The sequence below is a fragment of the Sinohyriopsis cumingii genome, chromosome 2 (assembly GCF_028554795.1).
Source record: "Sinohyriopsis cumingii isolate HCF-2022 chromosome 2, ASM2855479v2, whole genome shotgun sequence".
NCBI lineage: Eukaryota > Metazoa > Mollusca > Bivalvia > Unionida > Unionidae > Sinohyriopsis > Sinohyriopsis cumingii.
In genome coordinates, this window is record NC_142962.1 from 127,547,666 (window position 1) to 127,572,605 (window position 24,940).

At 34.6% G+C, this 24,940-nt stretch overlaps 2 protein-coding genes across 7 annotated transcripts in view; one reads left to right on the forward strand and one right to left on the reverse strand.

The window, feature by feature from the left end:
* Positions 1 to 1,695: 1,695 nt before the first annotated feature.
* On the reverse strand, positions 1,696 to 24,392 carry LOC149805791 (dual specificity protein phosphatase 23-like). 6 transcript variants are annotated; one of them, XM_089950487.1, is made up of 6 exons: positions 24,298 to 24,392; positions 19,600 to 19,658; positions 14,701 to 14,806; positions 11,461 to 11,632; positions 7,849 to 7,952; positions 1,696 to 3,316 (listed from the first exon to the last, which is right to left on the reverse strand). In XM_089950487.1, the coding sequence occupies exons 3-6, from the start codon at positions 14,728 to 14,730 to the stop codon at positions 3,074 to 3,076; spliced, it is 549 nt and encodes a 182-aa protein (XP_089806613.1). In that variant the 5' UTR covers positions 14,731 to 14,806; positions 19,600 to 19,658; positions 24,298 to 24,392; the 3' UTR covers positions 1,696 to 3,073. The 6 variants fall into 6 exon arrangements, with proteins under 6 accessions (XP_089806613.1, XP_089806615.1, XP_089806617.1 ...); XM_089950489.1 differs by having other exon boundaries at positions 24,277 to 24,337; XM_089950491.1 differs by lacking the exon at positions 24,298 to 24,392 and adding an exon at positions 24,160 to 24,246.
* Positions 24,393 to 24,598: 206 nt separating this feature from the next.
* Positions 24,599 to 24,940, forward strand: part of LOC149805792 (uncharacterized) — a 67,343-nt gene continuing 67,001 nt past the window's right edge. Inside the window, exon 1 of the mRNA XM_089950494.1 lies at positions 24,599 to 24,767. Within this exon, the coding sequence (XP_089806620.1) occupies positions 24,636 to 24,767 (132 nt within the window). The 5' untranslated portion in view covers positions 24,599 to 24,635. The remainder of the gene's footprint in view (positions 24,768 to 24,940) is intronic.

Consider the following 24,940-nt stretch of genomic DNA (forward strand, 5'->3'; position numbering starts at 1 on the left):
AACAAAAGCCTTGGTGTGAATAAACACATCTGGCAGCGAGCAGTAAACTCATTGTTTGAATTTACTGACAGGACATCAAAGACAAAGGTTATTTTTATTACAAAGCAAACTGGCCTAGGAAGCCGACTTTGAATACCTTTAAGCCGATTTTTTTAAAAAGGATATCCATACAAAGGTTATTTTATTCCAAAGCAAGCCGACCTCAGAAGCCAACTTTGGATTCTTTTAAATGTGCTGATTTTTTTTTGTAATATACAAAGTTGGCAGAGATATGGAAGCTAACTTTGGTTCCTTTTCACCTGTATTCACAGAAATTTTGAAAATAAATTGAAGCAACGGAACAATTTTTAAAGTGACACAATATAGTGCTGATTGACAGCCTAGCAACACCCAGAAGATCTGGAGAAAATAAAATCATTTGATGAATTTGTGAAGGCCAGAAGAGAAGATGATTTCATTGACAATATGATCATTAACATGGATGAAATTTTAGTGTACTTTGATCTCATTCCTAGATGGACTAATGATAAAATGAATGGTTAAAAGTATTAGAATTAGCACGACTGGTGCAGAGTTTGAAAAATCTGACTTTAATCCTTGCAGTTTCCACTTCAAATGTGTTGCCTCTAAGGATAATTTTTCACGGCACGAGAAAGTTAAAAAGAAAAATGCTCATTCACTGAAAGAATGGATCATACGTGTGCAGGAGAAGGGTTGTGTTGAAGAGATGTTGCTGCAGAAGATTAAAGTTTTATCTCAAGTACACAGTTTTATAATTTTAAAATAATATTTTAGTTGGGGTGCATTTTCCAACACATAATTTTTGAATTATCTAAAAGGTGTCCCACAACTTATGACTTGAAAAAGCGATGTGTCCCAGAACATACAGTGCACAAAAAATTACTTTAAAAGTTAATTTATGGTGTTCCAACAAATACGGTGTTCCAACATATATGGTAAACACAGTACCTTTGAAGCACCGATCGTTATGTATATATACTAAGCAAATGAAAAAAATTCTGTTTCAGTCATTGTTCTACTATTATTTGATGCTGTTGCAGCAATACAAAACAAGCATTTGTTTGTTACCTCAAAGAAGGCCTTTAGCAGTGCCTTCAATAACACATGCACCTTAATCAAAGCAAGCCAAAGATGTTTGATCAAAGGAAGTCAGCAACAAACTTAAATAAAACCATTGTTTCATTTTTCATAGTAATTGGAACATATTTACTGTGCCATGAAAGTTTCATGTTTTCAAGAAAAAAATTCTTGCTTATGATTGCTACCAATGGTGGCATAAAGCCCAAATTAAATGCACAATATTTTGAAACAACTAATATCTGGCCGTCAAGTTAAATGCTTTTTTTTCCTCTCTGTATAAATCATAGTCACTGATGACAGGTCACCTTTTAAAAATGTCACCTGTATGTGAAATTTCAATTTATTTTCAGCCCCACCCCCAAACATCCTCTTATGTCAACAATACTACCTTGGTGCTGAGGATGTCGAGATAAACGGATAGTACTGCGTCATGAAAATGGCAACATTTTTTTAAAACTTATCTACAAAATATTGAGGTTGGCAATTTTGTTTTGGTGACAACTATTTTAATGCCAGCACCAACCCTGCCATGGTACAGTATGTATTACAATGCCATTATTACCTTCATGCTCAAAAGTATTGTTAACACATGTATTCAAATATTTTACAAGACTTTATTTCATTTCAATGAACTTGATATAACAATGAGAAGGAGGAGATTCGTCAATAGTCAATTACTGTCCCTTATGGAGATGGGGAAATTCATCAATAGTCAATTACTGTCCCTTATGGAGATGGGAGATTCATCAATACTCAATTACTGTCCCTTATGGAGATGGGGAGATTCGTCAATAGTCAATTACTGTCCCTTATGGAGATGGGAGATTCGTCAATAGTCAATTACTGTCCCTTATGGAGATGGGGAGATTCGTCAATAGTCAATTACTGTCCCTTATGGAGATGGGGAAATTCATCAATAGTCAATTACTGTCCCTTATGGAGATGGGGAGATTCGTCAATAGTCAATTACTGTCCCTTATGGAGATGGGAGATTCGTCAATAGTCAATTACTGTCCCTTATGGAGATGGGGAGATTCGTCAATAGTCAATTACTGTCCCTTATGGAGATGGGGAAATTCATCAATAGTCAATTACTGTCCCTTATGGAGATGGGGAGATTCGTCAATAGTCAATTACTGTCCCTTATGGAGATGGGGAGATTCGTCAATAGTCAATTACTGTCCCTTATGGAGATGGGGAGATTCGTCAATAGTCAATTACTGTCCCTTATGGAGATGGGGAGATTCGTCAATAGTCAATTACTGTCCCTTATGGAGATGGGAGATTCGTCAATAGTCAATTACTGTCCCTTATGGAGATGGGGAGATTCGTCAATAGTCAATTACTGTCCCTTATGGAGATGGGGAGATTCGTCAATAGTCAATTACTGTCCCTTATGGAGATGGGGAGATTCGTCAATAGTCAATTACTGTCCCTTATGGAGATGGGGAGATTCGTCAATAGTCAATTACTGTCCCTTATGGAGATGGGAGATTCGTCAATAGTCAATTACTGTCCCTTATGGAGATGGGGAGATTCGTCAATAGTCAATTACTGTCCCTTATGGAGATGGGGAGATTCGTCAATAGTCAATTACTGTCCCTTATGGAGATGGGGAGATTCGTCAATAGTCAATTACTGTCCCTTATGGAGATGGGAAGATTAGTTAACAGTCAATTACAAGCAAAATTTGCAGTAATGACTCCATTTGTTCTCTTATATGTTTGTAACTTACAATGGTCAGTTCTGATGTAAATTCTTGGTCACCATTTTACCTGATCTACTTGCTTCATGACACCTTGAACTCAAGTATAAGACAGACTTGAAGCTCTTGTGATGCAAGGTCACGGAAGCAATTTTCCTTGCAGGCATGGTAGAAATTTAACTACACTATTTTCTCATTATCATGGTAAACACTGTTCTAATATTTTGACTCCTGTATGAAATATGGTATATAAGACACTTTCCAGATTTAGGTACTCTTGTTTTGTTCCTCCCTCTGTGTTGTAACATGTAATGGCAGTGCTCCAATATTCAGATGTATCTCATACTTTTTCACAGCACCTTCTTGTTCATATGTCTCAACTGACCATGGCCTGATAGAACGGATCCTTCTGATAGCCTCCTTAGCACAGCACTGGTATATCTTCACAAAATAGCATGCAAGTATTGTACCAGTCCGTCCAAATCCATGCCTGCAGTGAACACCAACTGCCTGGAAAGGAAGAGGTGTTTCCTCAACAAGGAGATAAAACAGAATAAGAAAAAATGTCCAACAATGTCATGAATTTGTTACAGAAAAGCAACATCTTTTCTTAAAGGTCAGATTTGTGGTGACTCAGTGGTTAATGAACCTGACACACCACCAAAAGGATACAGGTTCAAATCCTGCTACTGGATGATGGATCAACCTGAATCAGTTGTCACTGTGTGTTCCTGGGCAAGGGATTTCACCATATAAACCTTGATGGGATATAATCTTTATATATCGATGTGCTGTAAAAAAACAGACCCTCAAACAAAATTGCCTTATACTAAAAATAATCTACAACACATCACCTGTACTAGCAAAAATAGTATATAAAAGATAGGTGCTTTTTGTTTATGAAATTTAGTATTACTGCAACAAGATTTTGTATTTAAAAAAGAGCAAGTTTTTTTTAGAGAAACAAAAATGTTAAATCTTGATTTTTCAAAATGCATAAAGGATGTATTTGTTTGCTGCAGTTGTCTGCTTGCAGCAGTGTGTGAACTTACAGGACTGGAGTTGACTGCTTGCAGCAGTGAACTCACAGGACAATGTATTGACTGCTTGCAGCAGTATACTTACAGGACAATGTTTTGACTGCTTGCAGCAGTGAACTTACAGGACAATGTTTTGACCCCTTGCAGCAGTGAACTTACAGGACAATGTTTTGACTGCCTGCAGCAGTGAACTCACAAGACAATGTTTTGACTACTTGCAGCAGTGAACTTACAGGACAATGTTTTGACTGCTTGCAGCAGTGAACTCACAGGACAATGTTTTGACTGCTTGCAGCAGTAAACTTACGGGACAATGTTTTGACTGCTTGCAGCAGTGAAATTACAGGACATTGTTTTGACTGCTTGCAGCAGTGAACTCACAGGTCAATGTTTTGACTGCTTGCAGCAGTGAACTCACAGGACAATGTTTTGACTTGATAGATCTGATTAAAGGGATATCTGCTCCAGTGTGATGTCTTTATGACTGATGGCTGGGTACTGTCAGATTTGTTCCAAGGTTAATCTCCACCTTGTAATTATGTCAAGGTTATTCAAGTGTTTATTTTGCAGATGATAATGTAAATATTAACTATTTAAAGCACGTTTTGATAAAGAGGAATAAATATTTATATTTCAACTTATCAGTGATACTGTATTTCATGTATTTTTTCGTACCCTTTAATTTTTCGTACACAATCCAGTTATCAAAATAATAATTATTTAAATATATCATAATTTTTTGTACATATCACTCTTTATTTTTCGAAAAAAATCCATTACATTTCTACTAAGAAGATTTACGTTTGCAAATACATCAAAAATAGCATATTTCCACTTTTACAAAATTTAATAATTAATTGTTGGTGAGAAAATACAATAATTGATGCATAAGCATGGGCACCTGCAGCATAGGTCAAGGGGGTCAAGTACCCCCCCCATATCATACTGCATATATATATATATATCAACAAGTTTAATCAAGCAAATGAAGCTGAAAATATGTCACAAGATTCTGCTCAAAATGCTTAGTAAATATTAGCTTTAGTTTCAGACTGCTTACTATACTAACTCTCCTGGATGAGACTAACTGATCCCCCCGCAAAAGATCCTGTGGGCACCCATGTGCATAAGCTCTCTTATTGTCATTACAATATCTACTGGTGTTTATTAACAAATGGACAAAGGACTTTACAGAATATACCTTTAAATATTATCGTTAATTAGTTCTTCTTATTAAGTCTGTCACCATAACAAAACACCACATGCATTATAACATGAGTTAGGAAGACCTTTGATGTCTTCTTATCAAACAAAAATTATATCTCAGTACATGCTAAAGTGAAGACCACAGACCAAAGGTCAACTAGTCTTATTGTTTCATTATAGTCATACAAACATAAAATATAAAAACCTAGTAAATTTCAATTGTAAATATCAAAGTTACGGACTCCATTAAATCGATTCGTATATATACATATACTATATTTTAAGTGCTTGTTCTTTTTTGACTTGGACATAATTAACATTTTATTGCAAATCTATTCTACAATATACCCCACAATTATCTTTATTGCTGAGTTCGAATAACAAGTAATGCGCATGATTGCTTGTCCTTATAACACCTGCTGTATGGACAACGGCTTCAATAACACATTGACAGATTTTCATTTCCCTAAAGAGAGCCTCATTTTCCTACTGGCAGTCTCGTTGATTTGACCTTATCTGTTTATTTTTGCTTTCAATCTGGTTTCAACTGGAATAACTAAGTGCTAAGCATGTTTAATTACCATGTAAATAACACTGCATAGCCATGTGGTTGTTGAGACAATGTACATCATAATTAAACAAGAATGAATTATTGATTTAGCGGTGTTTATTGATAATGGAATATAGCAGGTCGTAATACATTAGGATTCTCACAGTCGTCAGGTAATAGTCTTTTTCTCTTTGCAAAAGCCACAAATAAAAACAATCCTGAATAAATACTGTCTTGCACACGGAGAAAATTTTGTTTCATCCCTCTCGCTCTCACATACATGTGTGCGCTTGCACTCATTAACTAAAAAGTATTTCAAGTTCTTTATTTTTTACTGCAATTTGATAATGAGATTATTGTTGCTGTAACAATACAAGTTGTACTTAATTTCTTGACGATATGGTCTCATATCGTTACATGCAATTTACCAATAAACAATACCTATAACTAATACATGTTCAAACCATCTTAATCATTTTGCCAACATTACACAACATAACAGCTACATATGCTCTAAATGCAGACGAGCTCGCATACTGAGACATAATCCTCTCTCTCTCTCATTCACTAATAACAATAAAAATCTTTGAGTATTTTTATTTTTATTGTAATTAGATTCAGCAGTTTAGATGAGAGCAGAATGATACAGAAAATTTATATTTACTTTGTAGGTTTGTACCATTAGGTTATCGAGTAGTGTGTGTTCCATAGAACTTGTTCAGGCATGATCCCATTATTTTTCGTACACAGTCAGTACCACCAAATGATAATTATTTATTTCACATATAATTTTTCATACACTAAAATTAATAACTATTTCTTTGTGCACGAAAAACAACATGGAATACGGTATATTATTTAATCATAATATTTATAGATATCTAGAATTTGCTGACTTTAAGATCCTAACATAGCCTTGCATAGTTTATGAGCTTGCTGACTATAAACAATTGGCTTATCAAAGATTGTTTTACAGCATGTTGTTGATTTAAAGGTGAACAGGGATTAACTATTAATTAGCTTGTGAAATTTCTTGTAAAGGCATGTATGGAAATATAAGGCACTCATCTCTGACGATTAACTATCAGGAGGATTTTGTTCAAAGTGCGATCAATGTACCGAAAATGTAGCAACCACAACTGAATGGATACAAATGTGTCTCAAATGTCAGCTTGTCAAATACTTTGATGCATGTTGCTGATTTCAAGGTGATTAGATAATAAATGTTATGCAAATGGATAAAAAATGGGTTCACAAATCCTTCAGTTGTGAATATACATAAATCATTACAAACAGCTTTCATTATTGTTGATGTAGTTGATGAGATAAATCTACTAAAAAGGAAACACTCTTATGAAATTGTTTTAATGAGAAAGAAAAAGCAGTTTTGTACACAAAAAAACTTCCAATGATTGTGGATTGTTGATTTGTTCAGTTTTTCAGCTCAAGGTCTTTTACCTATATATTCTTTCTATCTCTAATGCAACATGCATAAAATATCCCATATTTTATCTGATCTAACTTTTTTTTATACTCATGTTGGGTATTATGTTTAGGTCAAGTTTTATTTATCTTACTTTTTTGTATACTCTTGTTGGGTATTATGTTTAGGTCAAGTTCAAATTTCAGAAGGCAATTTCAATACTCCAGTCAGCTTGCCAAGGACAAGTTGACTTTTATAAAATTTGTAAATTCCTTTTGAAAAATCACATGCTATGCATCAACTCAATAAAGATGATAGACACCAGAACACGTTTATTCTGTTTATGAATATTCAGAAAGTTTTCTATTATTCAATCTAATCTCTGAGAATAATAATAATAATTTATTAATTATTATTATTATTATACACTATGTTGCAATAAAATATGCTGCTCTCAAACTTGAATATATGATTCCAATAAGGTCATTAGCAGACGATATTCTGCCAATTTTACCTGGATGATGGGCATCCTGGCACTTTCAAAATGGACCATTTTTATCAAGGTGCAATTAAGCAGAATCAACTTATACATTACAAATATAGATACTAACAGAAAGCCTGATTTGTGCTCTGTTTATTTTTTGTAACAGTATCTTGAGATTCAATGAATTAATTTCAACTTCCAAACACCATATAAACTCAACGGTAAATCTGCCAGCATACCACAAATATGGCAGCTGATGACATCATTTGGGAACTATCTGTAAGCATGATGAAAGTGCCTCTGATTCTTTGAGAAACTAGTTGGTAAAGGAAAACTTACCTTACCCTCCTGGTTTGCTTTTTCAATGGCAGCAATGCATTTTTCTATCTGCTCGAGTGTTGGTGGACCAAACTCTTCAATCTTCACAGAGAGGAAATCCAGCTCTGAAATTTCAAGAATGTCAGAAGAAGAACTGATTTTATTAAGAATGTTTTCTGCAATCCAGATCATAGAGCAAACATGTTATTATTATTATGTTATTACATTTTTTTAAGAGACCCTGAGTTGGGCAGAGTGGTCTAAAGTGCTCACCATTCCGGATCACTACTGTCTCACCTCTGTCTGCGTGGGTTTGAGTCTCAGGCGTGACTAACGTGGATAAGTGAGAAAGCTTGCCAGTAGCTTCTCATGGGTCAGTGGTTCATCCCGGGGTTTTCCAGGGTTCTTCCTCCACCAGTAATAATGACCGCCATGCATAGCCTATCTTGTGCTGAAAAATGGCGTTATACCCCACATCATTATTTTAAAATGTCAGCATAATACACATAGATAATGCAGCACCTCTAACTACCACTGTCAAAGTTTTGTATGCAAAGTGGCTCTGACTACCACTGTCAAAGTTTTATATGTAAAGTGCCTCTGACTACCACTGTCAAAGTTTTGTATGAAAAGTGCATCTGCTACTGCGAAGTGGTCTAGAGAGTTGATTTCTAAAACATGAAATCCTTGCTAAAAAATGGTGTTGGCAATATGTTTTGTTCCCATATCTGATTTAAAAATCATCCCTCAGTTCTTATGGACTTGTGCAGCTGAGATAACAAAATACCATAAAAGTGGTTGAACAAAACAGAGAAGACAGATACAGAGAACATGGACACAGGGAAAATTCATATGAACTGTATCAATAAATGTAAATACAGTGTGACCCCGCTATGATGTGCCCTGTGAATTCGGATATAACAAGGTTGTGCTGTTGCTCTCGAAATTTTGTATATTCATTTGCACATGAAAAAATATTTTTTGGTCCAAGTACCAGAAACAGTGCATAAAAAATTTATTATCATTTTGGGGAATAGATTGCATATGAATTTGAATAAAATACGATCGTGGCGTCGTTCCTGAAATTTTAAATACATGTACATGTATTTTTCTTGTAACGAGAAGAAATTTTTTTTTTAAGTACGAGAAATAGTGTGTAAAACATTTATTTTTTTGGAGGAAGAGTTAGCATTTGAAATTTCATATAATATGACTGTGGCGTAGCTTCTGGAATTTAACAATTTCACCAGATCTTGAAGTGTTATGCCAAAATAAACATTATCAAAAGTGTTACTTATTACTGATCCATGAGTAAAGCCAGTAAGTCATCTTTGTGATTGTCTTCAATTCTGTGAACAATCATTGCTCAAACAATAGCTGAAATGCGTTTCTTCTTTAAATGCATACACAACCAAGCAGCAGATAATGCGGTGGTTGATAAAAGATTCTCACAATTTAATAAACATCAAAAAATGAAAGCTGCCAACATGTTTGCTGGGCTTGGCAATGTAATTAGACATAATCAGTTGACCAGTAAATAAAAATGTCCGCTTTATTATCTGGAAATTGAAAGGGCATTAAATTGTACAGGCCTGCTGCACTTAGTTCTCTAGTTTTACATAGGTATGGTGTGTTTATGAACTCGCTATTAATTTCCCTTTTTTTTATAAAAATATTTTACCGTTATGGAAAAGCAAGTTCACAAACGCAAGACTTTTTTGGCACTTTGTGCAATGATTAGTATAGTAGTTTTCATGTTTCTTTTGATATTCACAAAAGCTGAAGTAAAAGTTATATGCACGCTGAAAGCATGTGTTGATTGTTAATTATTCTTGCTGTAGTCGTTCAAATGAATAGGAGTACAAGCATTGGAAATTTGCAATGGATAAATGTACATATGAGAAAATCTTAGCAGCATGAAATTTGTATAGACACCGTTCATAGACCCTGGAACGTAATGAACCGTACATGTGCTTTGTCTTTCTTAACCTAATTTTGCTGTTAATTTTTCCCACTGAATTCAGACACATAATGATGTGTGACAAAATTATTTAATAGTTTAAATATGTATGCAATTTTTGCAATGGAATTACATGTATTATGGATTAACTGAGGCCCCGATGGTATGATATCAGAAGGCAAGTAAATAGTGTTAATACTCTGTTGATGCTATATATTAGATATTGAATTCAGACACAATGATCTGGGACAAAATTACTGAATATTGTAAATCTGTGTGAAATTATCAATGGAATTACATGCATTATGGATGAACTGCATGCCACAATAGCACAGAAGTAAATGGGTGTTGATACTCTACTCATCATATACATTAGTCATGAATACACGTGTATGTGCCAATGAGTTCTCTGAAAAAAGCAAAATACTGTAAAACCTTGCGACCCTGATATTAACGCAATCCAATTTTTTAAAACCCCAATTATCGCGTTAATAGCGGGAGTTCCACTGTACATTATAAAACATTTTAATGGGTAATGGCTTCAACAGCCACACAGATTAGCAATTTGGCCAGTTTTATAAAATATGCACAGAAAGTGATAGATCACATGACTGCCTTTAAATCTTCTACATTTATACTCACATGATTAATTTTCTAAATTTCTTTGAAGGACAAGAAACAGTCAAATGTTTTTGTTCCTTAAAAGTTGCTTGTCACATCTTGAGTTAGTCAAAATGAACAGCTACTGTGATCTTTTGTTTACTCTACCATACAATTTTCTGTTTCAGAATGTGGGCATGTGCTAAAATCAACTATAATTAAATATGGTCAATGCACATGCTATTTGACCACAGGTTTCGTTGTTTTTAACAAAAAACTTCTTTTCTGTAGGTATTTAGTGTATAATTTGTATATACAGTAAAACCTGTTATGACAGACCACCCCTTCTGACAACAAAAAGCGGTCTCTCAGGACAGGTGGTCTCTCATAGCAGGTTTGTACAAAAAGATGTTTCCAAGGTGCAGTTTCAGAAAAATTTCAAGAAAAATAACCACAATCACTGTACATACATTCTATTCTTTATTAATAGTTCTTGCTAAAATATTGTATGCATTCATCTAAAAACAAAATTAAATAGCAATAAAGATATACTTCTATCATTAAACATGAAATCACATTTACATTTGAAAATCACATATTTTAGCATACTAAATCGTTTCTGAATTACTCCTTTATAACAACCTAAATTTGTTTTACTGATGTTTAATCTGCTTCTTTGCGAGTGGTCTGCTCTTTCTCACTTCTTTCAGTAGTGAGTTATGGAGATGAATGGACACACAGATGGATGGACATAACCCACTATGCTCCTTTTAAACCTGTATCTGACAGAGATGTGATTTCCTCATTTCTAATGAATATGTAAAATTGACTTATCCATTCATTTAATGCCAATTTGACCTTTTCATGCTGACTGAACATGTCAAGAAAAAGAAAACAGTCATTAAAATAAAAGGGTACTGTCATTGGAGTGCAAATTCCTGTTTCACTGTGTTGGTAAGGATGTAAAATTTGACTAAGCATGTTTAAGAGAAATGAGGAAATCTTGCCACATGCAGCATTGGATAAAAAAAGAGCATCAAGCATTTTCACCTGAGTCGCAACAACAATCTTACCTGGATAATCTTTAACTGGTGGTTCCATGTCATCTGTTAATGAGATTAGACATCGCACATTATTTTTCAAGAGGAAATGAATGTGAGCATGTTTCCCTGGAAATGCCATCCCACACAATTTCTTGTCCACAACCCATGAAAAATTCCAGGGTGGTGTGGATTCAGGGGAAACCTTAAAAGAAAATAATGATGATAATTGTAACTATCACATTAAAGATACATATAATTGGATTTAATGCTGAATAGACAAGATAAATATTTGATGTAATGGGGAACACTTATTAGTTTACATATAAAACTTTGTGTTGTTGCATGAATAGTATAAGGGAGATAACTAGTGTACCAGGTACAATAATAGGCCAGTGCAGTTGTCATTCTGTAACATCTAAACTTCTGGTTGATTCTGACCCAGTTTCCAGTGAGTAAACAGTATGTGAAAGGCATGTACACATTTCTCATCCACCCAGCCTTCCAAAACAGTGTTAAGTTTCATTTTTGTCTTTGCATCTGTTAGATCTTCTGTTGGTTTCCATTTACTTATATCTGTAACACAAGGTTTATGATGCTAAATGGGATGGTGGAGTCTATGCTTTAGTGCAAATTTCACATGACAGAATCTCTGAAGCATGTAGTGTATACACATGAATTTACATCACCAGGACATCATGAGGAACTGGTTGTAAGACATGCATTAGAGTTCATTCCACACAGCATTGTGAATGATACCTATGTCTGTATCTCAGTGAATTTTCACATCAGCATCTGTAAATGTACATAAATATTACTTAATTTATGTGGCACACAAACTATTTCAAAGACAATTTGTAATGACAAATGGCGTTAATGCTTGCCACTCATTACATGCTTATGTCAAATTCTTTGATGCGGTCATAACCTGTGGAAGAGTTTATTTGAGTGATCAGCTTTCCTATTTGGCCATAATACACTTGCCTCCCTTTGATTTCTCTGCAATATCAAAAACTGACCCTTCTAGAACTCGGGAGGAACACAGCAGATTACTACATGTACTCAGGCAATCTTTTTCAGCATGTATCAAACGAAAGGTCAGCATGTATCAAATGAAAGGTCAGCATGTATCAAATGAAAGGTGTTGCGCTGAATGTCAATATGTATTATGTTTAATCATTTGGTTTGATTCCAAATTTCTTGTTCTTACTCATCTTAAATGATTTGTTACAGCTCACAGAACATATGTTTTTATTCGTGCAGTCTAGGGAGTCAACTTTGAATCATGGAACTCAAATGACTTGTGCCTGCATACAAGTTCCGTATAAGTACCTAGTGTTCATAGTTTGGAAAGGAGTGATGTGGAAAAATGGGTCTACACTTGTCAACAATGGGGTCCATTCTACCTCTGGTACGAGAAGAGATAAAGTTTGTCTATCAGTATGTAACAAATCTCAGGGTGAGGGGAAACCAACCAATATGGCAACTTGTTAAGCAGGCATGGGTAACCAGTTATAGAGCCTAATATTTGATCCTGTTGAACTAATGGGGATTATTCAGACTGGTTCCCTTGGGTATCAAAAGGGATGCTGGCATGTGTGAATACCTTAGTATGGGCTTCCAGTTCATCTCCAAGGATCTATACTATCAAACTAATGGTCTTCACTGTAATGTGGCCATATAATCCCACTATCTGCTTTTGTGTTATTTCTAACTTAATATGGCTTGTAATAAACCTATTTAATATAATAATAACTAGGTTTCAATGGAATTTGGTTAAATGCCATGAGCAGCATTATTATCATGTGGCTTCCTGTTGAACATGCAAGACTGGAAGCCCAAGCTGTCCGGGTTTCATATCTTTGCAAACTCAGGACTGGATGGTTCATTGTGTTCATGTGACCACATATGTTCATTCAGTTGTTATGTTTAATAACAGATTTATTCAACAAAGGTTCAAAATGACCATCGTTTGCATACTAATCTGGAGAGTTGAACCCCAGGAAGTTTAGGCATACAGTAATAATCCACTGAAGGTTCAGTGGAATAAGCAACTGATTTACATGACAAATGACTTTTAAAACATTTACCATAGTATCCTAATGTTGATGCCACAGTCATTTCAGGCAAAACGTAATATCATTGCATATCAAAAAACAAACTTTGACATATTGTAATTCTGTAAAAAAATTCCATCAAATCCCACAACTAATTTCAAAGATGCTAACTTTGACATATTGTAATTCTGTAAAAAAAAATCCATCAAATCCCACAACTAATTTCAAAGCTATAGAACTTCCACCAAATCCTGCAACTAATTTCGAAGCTCCAAATCTGGTAGTTTTGAATTTTGTATAATTTATGCCAAAAAAACAAGAAAATGCAAGCAACCAAATCCTAATTAATGGTGCAAATTGCTTCTCCTATGTTGGAAAACAAAATCTGAAAATCTCGATTTTCCCACATCATTAATCATTTCAGCCAGAAATTCAGTTTAACTGTGGACAATTAAAATACATTTGCTGTTACTTGCTGGGTTATAATTGATGTTAAATAGAATGCTCCAAGACAGGTTCATATAATAGAAATGGCAACTTCCCAAGCCGAAATTGACTTATTCATGATAATTCGTGTCAATATTGACAGTAATCAGTAGAACATCTGCTGAAGTCAAGTCTCTATTAAAGACTCACCATTAATTTTAAAAAGGAAGAGTGGGGTGGTAAAATAAAAATAAAAATTTTTGGAAAAACTTGTGATAAGTATCTTGATCTGATTATTTTTTTGGTGGTGGGGGAACCTTACTATAGACTTCTGAATTTTTTATTTATCTGGTAAAGAAAGAATGAAAAATATACCTCATGCTGTTGTTGATAGTGTCTACCATCATTGCTGCTTATGGACTAAGCATGTGGTTTGAATTACAGTGCAAATTCCGTGTTTTCTGTTCTTTTATATTTTTTAAAACTAATGTTCTAGGAAAAAAATTAAAAAGAAACCTCATGAGAGAGAATATTATATAGTATACTTGTTTCTCCTGGTCCAGTGGATTCTCTGTTCAAACAGCATTTACTATTTCTGTTTTAAATCAATATCTGCACCATCTTCCAGTCGTCTATAATGGTAGTATTGTTGAATTTCGGAGTTTACTAATAACAAATATTTTAACGATATTCCCTTTCCTGTATTTGTAATTAAAACTTAGAAATGATCATCAATAACAAAGCCCACTTCTAGTATACTTGTTAACTGTGGTTCTCTAAATGTCTTTACCTGTTTACTTGCATCTGTTTTTGACATCATATCCTCGCCTCTTCAGAAAATGCTAAAGTGTTCTGACACTGTATTGTGAAATGCCAAAGTTAAACTTGAAACTAATCTGAAAATATATAAGAAAACTATTAATCAACAGAAAACATATAAAACATCTACATCCCTTTGACCCTAATACAAATTCAAGTCACCAACATCTAGAAATCACGTCCCACTTGGCTGAATAAGGTAACTGACTTGTAGGTCCAAAATAACTAAAATGGGATTGGAAGGGTTCGATGGAATCTTGACTAATTGACCTGATGATGGATTACACTGACAGAAGCAATCATAGTCACATGATTAACATTATTGTTTACATAATGCTTATTGCCATACTGCTAATTGCCATACTGTTTTCTTCCATATTGCTAATTGCCCTATTGCCATAGTGCTTATTGCCCTAATGTTTATTGTCATGCTGCTTATTGCCATACTGCTTCTTGCCTTACTGCTAATTGCCATATTGCTTATTGACCTACTGCTTATTACCATTCTTGTTGCCATATTGCTTATTGCCAAAAACATGATTGATTTTTTGTTGTTGTTCTAGGGTTTAGCGCCATTTTCAGCACAGGATAGGCTATACATGGCAGCCAGTATTAATGGTGGAGGAAGAGCCCTGGAAAACCCAGGGAAGAACCACCGACCCACGAGAAGCTACTGGCAGGCTTTCCCACATACCCACGCTAGCCGAGCCTTGGACTCGAACCCACGTAGACAGAGGTTATATGGCAGTGATTCGGAACGGTGAGCACTTTAGACCACTTGGCCACTCGGGGCCCCAAAAACATGGTTGACAATAAGTCATTGTACCAAAATCCTGTAATGTTGCAATCGTGTGTGACTATATCTAATTATATATTTCATCCCGGAATGTTGCAATTGAATGTGACTGTATCTAATTATATATTTTACCCCGGAATGCTGCAATCGTGTGTGACTGTATCTAATTATATATTTCATCCCGGAATGTTGCAATCATGTGTGACTGTATCTAATTATTTGACTGATGACATGCCAAAATATATCAGTGAAATTATACCAGTAATTATGAGAAAACCTGTAATGAACATATAATAGTAATTAATTACATTTAATAAAGAGGGAACTAATGGAGTAAAAATGGAAGAATGATGTTTACATTAAACATTCAGTCTTTAGAAAGTACAGATTCTATATACCTTTGAGTTTGATGGCATGTCCATAGAACATCTGTAAATTATCCATATACCTAAATAAAGATGAAGAAATTTTGCAAAGAAATTTTTAGGTGGTTTTGTTAATAATGATATCATTAAAAGGACAGCAAGTGTCTTTTGACAGTCATCAAAAGTAAGGAGCTTATTAATAGAAAACAGCAGTTAATTGTAAATGAGGGAAAATGTAATTGACTCACTATGCATACAATTCAAGTATTGAGGAGAGAACATGTTTTCTGGTGTGATGCAATACCTCTTCAGGGAATAACAGACTCTTACCCATGTGTCAGAGACATCTAGCTGATTTGCTAACCTTACATTTCTTACCTCAGTCTAGCTGTCTCAGTCATGGTATCCATGTGCAGGGAACTACTTTTCAAGGGAAGAAACCCTTGTGTTTCAACACAACACATTTTCATTTTTGTGTCTGACAGATTTTTTATAAAATCAAACAACAAATATTTAACAGAAATAATTTTACTCATAAAGCAACTTAACGTCTTTCCAACTGTGATAACATACAAAACATTTTGAGCGAGACAGGCACACACACATGCACACAAAGTTGAACTATTTGGTAGAGTTCACAATTATGAAACATAGAGTATGATTCCAAACTGATAAGGCAATCAGTGCTGATCACATGAATAAGCTGTTTTAATCCTCACTTTTGGGCACTAGCAGACCATCAACTTTATTAAACACTTTATGTTTCAAAAATATGTTGTACTTTGGGGTACAGGAATATAGAAACAGATTTACTCTACAGGCATCAGTTGGGGTAACAAAGCTGAGTACCTTACCTTAATGGAGAAAAAAATAACCATGAAATCAAACTGGACCAAATTAACTTATGAACTTATCACGTAACCTCTATTTATGCTAGAAACTAACCAGAAAACACAGACACACAGGCTATACACATTACTAGCCAAAGATATCCAAAACTACCATAAATTTGTTGACAACCAGAAATGCATTATGTCCAAACAGCTTTCTTTAAACTTTGTCAAACACCCCTAATCTGCCCCAATTGGATGAAATATAATAATGCAATTGCAAATGTCTGGTGCTAAGGTCAGGGAAGTAGACATGTCTGATGCTAACATCAGCAAAGTAAATATGTCTGGTGCTAACATCAGGAAGTAGGTATGTCTGGTGCTAATGTTAGGATGTAGATATGTCTGGTGCTAAGGTTAGGGAAGTACATGTGTTCTGGTACTAATGTCAGGATGCAGATATTACTGGTGCTAAGGTCAGGATGAAGATATCCCTGGTGCTAATGTCAGGATGCAGATATATGTGGTGCTAAGGTTAGGGAAGTACATATGTTTTGGTGCTAATGCCAGGATGTAGATATTACTGGTGCTAAGGTCAGGATGTAGATATGCCTGGTGCTAATGTCAAGATGTAGATATATCTGGTGCTAAGGTCAGGAAGTAGATATGCCTGGTGCTAAGGTCAGGATGTAGATATGCCTGGTGCTAATGTCAGGATGTAGATATATCTGGTGCAAAGGTCAGGATGTAGATATGCCTGGTGCTAATGTCAGGATGTAGATATCCCTGGTAGTAATGTCAGGTTGTAGATATATCTGGGACTAAGTTCAGGGTGTAGATATGCCTGGTACTAAGGTAGGGAAGTAGATATGTCTGGTGCTAAGGTCAAGATATAGATATGTCTGGTGCAAAGGTCAGGATGTAGATATGCCTGGTGCTAAAGTCAGGAAGTAGATATGTTTGGTGTTAAGGTCAGTGAAGTAGTTCTAGATTGATACATGTCTAGTTTTAAGGATTTGAACAAAGATAACTATAATATTATGATTATCATCTGCATAAACAAATTTCTGCCAATTACTTTGTTCATACAATTTCTGGGTGCGCTGTATCTCTTTTGTTACTTAGATTCTTTTAATGCTACATACAACAAAATTCTGTGAATGCAGCCAGCCTTGCAGTTTCAAATGGACTGCTGTGATACATATTAAGTTCATCATTTAGATATATAGAGAATCTTATAGGAATGCCAATTTCAACTAAAACAAGTTGAAATTTTTTTATCTTTTGTGAGCCTATCAAAATGTGAGCAGAACTGTAAGATTCTCTTCCTGACATCATGAATAAATACTTCTTTTATCTGATCAAACTTAAGAATTGTGTAATGATATGACTTTGAAATACATTTAGCCTTGTACATTATGCTTTTTATTTGCACGGTGTTATGATGTGTTACATAATGAAAAATTACTATGTGGGTATGGGTAAATAACATTGTAGTCATGTCAAATTACCCAGTATAAACTAGATGATCACTGTATTAATATTTGTCACCACCTTTATGAAATTTCAGTTTCCATTTGTAATTCCCCAGAAAAAAAAAACAAAAAAAAGAATATATGCTGGCAAGAAAATAATTTGTATTCATGACATACATTGAGAACTTCAATTTGACCTTAGAATTATTTTGTTCACAATCTGGGCATTAACAATTTAGATTCATATCCCAATGAGCAACCTGAAATGTAGAAATAGTGCCATAAATTCTTGAAACATAAAAAACACAATTTTCACATATACCACCAACCTTTTTATTTATGAAAAACCTACCAAAGTCTTATAGAAATGGTATTAGCAGCTGCCTCGCTTGGCACTCAGCAATAAAAGGTTAGTGTAAGGACTGATCAGCCCATTGTCAGGATAATGTGACTGGGCAGGATATGATGCTAATTATATGCAGCATGATGCCCCCAGTGCTAGTCATCACTATAAATTGCCACACTTAAGCTAACATAGCGATATGACTAAAACATTATTAAAGCTACATTAAAAATCTAAATTACCAACATACACATATTTATGAACAACCTTTCCTCATGTCTGATCCATAATACTGACAAAATATTCTAAGTACATCTAGGAATTTAATGAATACGGTAATTTATATCTTAATGTTTTGATAAAAGATTTTCAGTTGAACTGGTACCATTACTTTGTTATTTAAATATGGGCATTGAGTCTTCTGATGGGTGTTGTTCTTCCTTGTGATGATATTCAGTACAAATTAAACTAACTGCAACAGTGCTAGTAATTGAAAAACATGTAAAAGTACAAGATTACTGCTAGCTGAAAGAGTCTGATGAGATAAAAATCACTGAAACATTCCAATTTAATGCTAAATAAATTTTCCAACAATGCTCATTGTTCTATCAGCTTTCAATGTATGTCTGCAGCAAAGCAAGAATGAAGATATAATTTGGCAGAAATCTGAGAATCAACTTAAAAACACCTTTGCATGATCTAAATTATATTGTTTACCTACATTAAAATAACTGAAAACCACTAATAGACTTGTTTCACAACTGGTTTTGTGACTGAATATGCAGGAATAAATGTCAAAATATAATGACAAAATGTACTGGAATATCATGATATTCATTTATAATGAATCCATTAATGGTTTCCAATGTGTAGAAAAATTACATAAGAAAAACAACAAAAACCACCCCAAAAATTGTACATACCAGGTATATAATTGTATTTCCCATGTGGTTAAACAATGCATAGTATCAACTGTAAACTGCATTATTGCAAATAAAGCAAAATCTCTATTCTGACAGTATGCATGCATGTTGATTGGCAATTCACGTTTTAATAAATACCTTTAGAGCCATCTTTCATCTTCATCTGGTGCAATTCATATGTCTGCTGAGATGAAAGTCTGAAAGTAATTTTGTAAAGTAAAACGTATCAAAGAAACTTAACACAGTATATGTATATGGATCACAATAGCACTGATAGAACAACAAATCATGAATTTAAAAAAAACCAACAAATTAATGTGTTAATTGGACAGGAATGCCATCCACTCACCGCTGTTTGAATAAGGGACATAATTCTAACACAAACTCACCAGTCTGATAATAAAAATCATCTGCACATGTTCAGGTAATTGCATGCAAGCAAACACTTGCATGTTTAACAATGAAAAGGGACAAAATCCAAGATAAAAACAATAATCAACATAGGAGAATGAAAATACTTGCCTATATTTACTTAATGTTCATGTATACCAAGTATCAAGATATTTCTTCTAAAACTAGTGCCCACAAGAATTTTCATGTATGTGACAATATACCGGTACCTGATATAAAAAAGGGACATGACTCTCAAACAAACAACAACCCCAAAACAATCAGGAAAGCATCACATGCACTTGTTCACCTAATTTTCTATAATGTCTTCCAAGTTCCTGGGAAATTCATGAAAAGCTGTTGGACTAGAACACTTCATAATAAAAATATGTAGTAGTTCTAATTGAGGAATGTGGATTAATTATGGAAAAATCATTAAAGCATGATAAACAACCAAATCAAATGTCAATATCTGTCATGTTACAGAGTAGTACATCTAAGGGCAAGGAGCTATCTGACCACTGTTCAGTCAAACATGTAACTAGCAGCCACACAAGGGAAAAGGCAAAACTGGCCATTGCATACAGGTGACCTTTGTACACATGTTCACCTTTGAAGTTTGGTTTATGAATGAAATATTATCATAGGCAAAATATCATTATTATCATTACATTATGAAGCTTTTTATGTTCACTATGTATGTATAACAAAATTATGCTTATATGATGTTCTTTTCCAATTTTTTGTTCCACATAAGATTACTGTATACATGTACTGTAGTTCCTCATAAGATTACTGTATACATGTACTGTTCCACATAAGATTACTGTATACATGTACCGCTCACTTTAATCCATCCTATAAATGAAATAATCCTGGGCTTCAAATATTACTGAACTTTGTTCATGCTTTAAAAATGTTAGTCAGATGCTAAGGCCTAAGACAACATGGCGTTGTACATTGAGACTGAGATGAACACCCATCACCACAGCTGGGGCACACTTGAGAAAATGACCAAAGAGGGACAGGAGTGGAAGAGCCTTGCAGCTGCCCTTCAAGCCAATGAGGCTTAATGGGCAGTAAGTTAGTTTGTTCATGCTTTAAAAACATTAGTCTGATGCTCAATTCACTAAAATCCAAAGATGAATAGAAAATCAAAAGAAGTAGTATGAGACAAACGTTTGTGACGAACCCAAACTTTAAAGATAAGTTTTTAATACTGAATGACTCTTGACCTCATAAAAAGGGATAACTCAACATCTCTTCTCAAAGACATACTTTTTACTCTAAGACTGCTTGAATTCACAGGCAAATAGATGAAAATAACTAACGATACCTGTCACACTGGTACAAAAGGTTCATTCAGTTTATGTTGTGATAACACAGCCATTTTTCCTACCATTCAGCAAATAACCATGTACCCTAATAAAAACTGCCTCACTTTGGACACCTGAGTTATACTACCAACATGACTGGAAGACAGTGAGTAAAGCATGATTAGAAACACCTGCACATTGATTCACATGATATTCCTTTATTGAAACAATGCCTTCCTCAGGAAGCAAACGACTCAGCGGTCCCTACTACAGATATATGCCAGTGACCACTTAAGGCAGAAAGAAAGAACTGTTTGGTTAGGAAATACATGTACCTGGCTATAGACCAATGAAGGCAGGTGACCATTAAATACAGGACATTTATATAGCAAACTTACTGGGGAAAATCAGAATGGTTGAAATGAACACATGGATGCTAAATAAAGGTAACAGTTAAACTGTACAGGAAATGTATTGTGCTGCTTATTTTTGTCAATACATTTCATGCAAATAAAGAACCAGAGAGGGTACATAGCTATGATGCTAAGGTCATGCAGATAGATATGTATGGTGCTATTACAAATTATCAGGAAGGCTGATATATCTGGTGCTAAGGTATCATGGTACCAATTGTTTTTCCATAGTCCTCAGTGCTAATGTTTTGTGAAATAAATATACCTTCTATCCTACCTCAGCATGCATGTCACACACTGTCATAGAGAACAATGTTAGATTGTCAATTTGACAAGAACAGAAGCAGGTACTCCACTGCATTTAAGAGATAAATCTGCTGGAACTAGACTGGGGTAAGAGTAATCTATTCAAAACAAACACATTTTCAGCCATGTGTACCAGTTTAAAAAGATCATAAAAAATATATAATAAGATCTAGATATGAATTAACATAATCTTACATGTTGCCAAGAGGCTCAACTTTTTTTAAAGCCTAACAGAAAGTACAACCAGTGCTGTCTTAAGACATGGGCACACTGGGTGGTTGCCCAGGGCCTCATGCTTCCCATATTGTTAATGAATATTGAAAGATCTTTTGGCAATTTAATTTGCTTTAAAAGTGCAGTGGGAAGCACGTTTCCCAATTTTAAAAAATAGTGACATCTAGCGAAATTCCTGTGGGTGGGTTGGGCCGGTAGGGGGCCCCAGTGCATTGCTTTGCCCAGAGCCTACAATGTTGTTAAGACGGCCCGGAGTACAACTCTTACATAATGCACCAATCAGAACTAGTGTTGTTTGTTTCTGAATACAATGTTCCCTACATCTTAAGCTCTGCCCACTTGAGGTTGTACAATTGGTATCGTTATACCACAAAAGTCAGAGTGAATGTTATGCCTAATGCAAAGGTCTGGATATATCTTGTACTAAGATTTCTTCAGGAATGAAGTATATCCACTGCTAAGGTCAAGGGGGATTGATAGGTCAGGTGATAAGGCCTGCGAGGTAGATATATCCAGTGCTGTGGTGCAGAAGGTAGAAATGTACAGCACTAAGATCAAGAAGGTATATTTGTTTGGTGTTAAGCCCTAAGAGGTAGATATGTCCAGTGGTAAGATATGTTCTGGGCTCAGGTCAGAAATGGTAGATATCTAGAGTCTTAAAGTCAGGAATTATTCTGTCTATTGTTGAGTACTGGGAGGTATATATACCTGGTAATGTGGTCAAGGAAGAATATATATCTAGTGCAAAGGGCAGGAAGCATAGCCCGATTGGGTGGTGGTCAATGCAACAAATTTTTACACACACAAACATACAATCACTTGTTTTTTACCATTTTATTATTGAGCACATTTCTTGGGTATTATGCACGCTTTAAGTAAACAGACACACAGACTTTTGAAAAAAGTCAGGGCCCTTTTGAAATTTTGGAAAACCCACCCAACAACACTTGACCTGATCTGGCCCTGGGAAGGTAGCTATGCCCAGTGATAAGGATGGAGAGAAAGATGAAAGGGTCAATGAAATTTTTTTGATCATCAACAGGCAAAACTTATCCACTCCATAGTCAGATATCTTATTTCCTCTTTATTTCAATATTAATGAATCATGACATTGGCATCCTTCATATCTTTAGTTTGCACTTGGAAACATACAGTTGTCATCTAAGGCCTAAACTGATTTAACTATTTTAAAAGAAACATTACAACTTGTTGACCTCTAAATTATATCTACAGCATTCTTTTGTCTCCAACACAACCTATATGATTTAAATGACACAAAAAATCTCTGCACATTAGTAACAGATCGGTTTTAGCAGGTGCATCATGCTGAAACAGCAAACCATTTAGCAGAGCAATTAGGAAAGAAGCCAATATTTTAAGACTTTGTAAAAGTAAGATTTAAGCCAGTCAGAGTTTTAGCCTCTTAATATTTTCTGAACAGAGGGAAAAGCATATAATTTATTATGTAATGAGATCATGGGCAAAATGTTCATTTCGTACAGAGCAAGTAGCCATCACCAATCATATATTTATCTACATTGATTACTGTATTAGGCTAAATGTATTTATTCCAATGTTTCGTTTTCATTTTCACAATTTAATACGGCAGCTTAAAAATGTCAATAGTCATTTTGAAAATACCATAAGACTGAACTGCTATAAAAAAAAGAATGTGTTGAAGAACTTTACCCAAGAATAATTAGTTCTTGTATTTGCTCAAGTTAACCATTTTTTAAAAAAAACTATTAGCCTCTACTAAGAAATGAATGTGTTCCTCTCAGAATCTCAAAGCAAAACTACCAATATTTTCACACTCTCGAGAAATAATTCAATTTATACCCCTCCCCACTTGCTGAAACATTTTACCATGGGCATTGTAAAACTAAATGCATATAAGTACTGGGAAAATAGGACGTACATTTCTAGACCCGTAACAGTAATTCACTATTTACCGCCTTTATGAATAAAATAGATTATAATAGCTTTTGATTTTCGTCACATTATTCTAATTCAGAAGTGAAAGACCCCTTCAAAATTACTCGATTTAAACACGCCCCATCTGATACCATACGAATCCTTGCAATTGATTTCATTATTCGCAATGTTTTTCTAAATATTTGTGAAAATAAACATTTTCTACTAGTCGCCAAATTTACAGTGTAGCAAACAAAATTAACCATTCAAGCATTTGATTTTCAGAATGACACTAATTTCTCTTCCACATGTTACTATTTATCATTTTTATTGAGCGTAAGCGGGAGTGCAGGTCAACTTCCTGCGGAATCAGCCAATAAAAATCTGTTGTTTGTATTGAAATTTGTTTCACATTATACCGTCTTGTTCTAAACAATATATGGATAAAAGCAGAGAATTCCGAACGTAGTACTGGAAATGATGTAAGAGCATATTGAACCATCCAATCGTGAACATGCGTACGAGTTTCAAAGGAAATTACCCAAGATGGAGGAATACGTTGGATAATTTTTCAACTGTTAATGGAATTAATTCTGCAACAATGAAGATCGTCAGTAATGTAGACAATCTTGAGAGTTTAAAAGCTCTTGTTAGGCAAGATCTTAGAGACCTTGGAATTAAAGTTCCGAAGATTAAAAAGAATAAACGGCACAGTATTTCGAAACAACCACAGGTATAAAAATATAAAAATTCAACGCAGCTATCTCGATATCTGCTAGGCTCTATCATTTTATTTGTTTTGCATTTTCTATCGTTGTCATGGAAATATTGTCATAATATGGGTAGACTATATCGTTTCAGTTTCTTTGGTCGAAGAACTATATTACTCTTCTGTAATGTAAAACT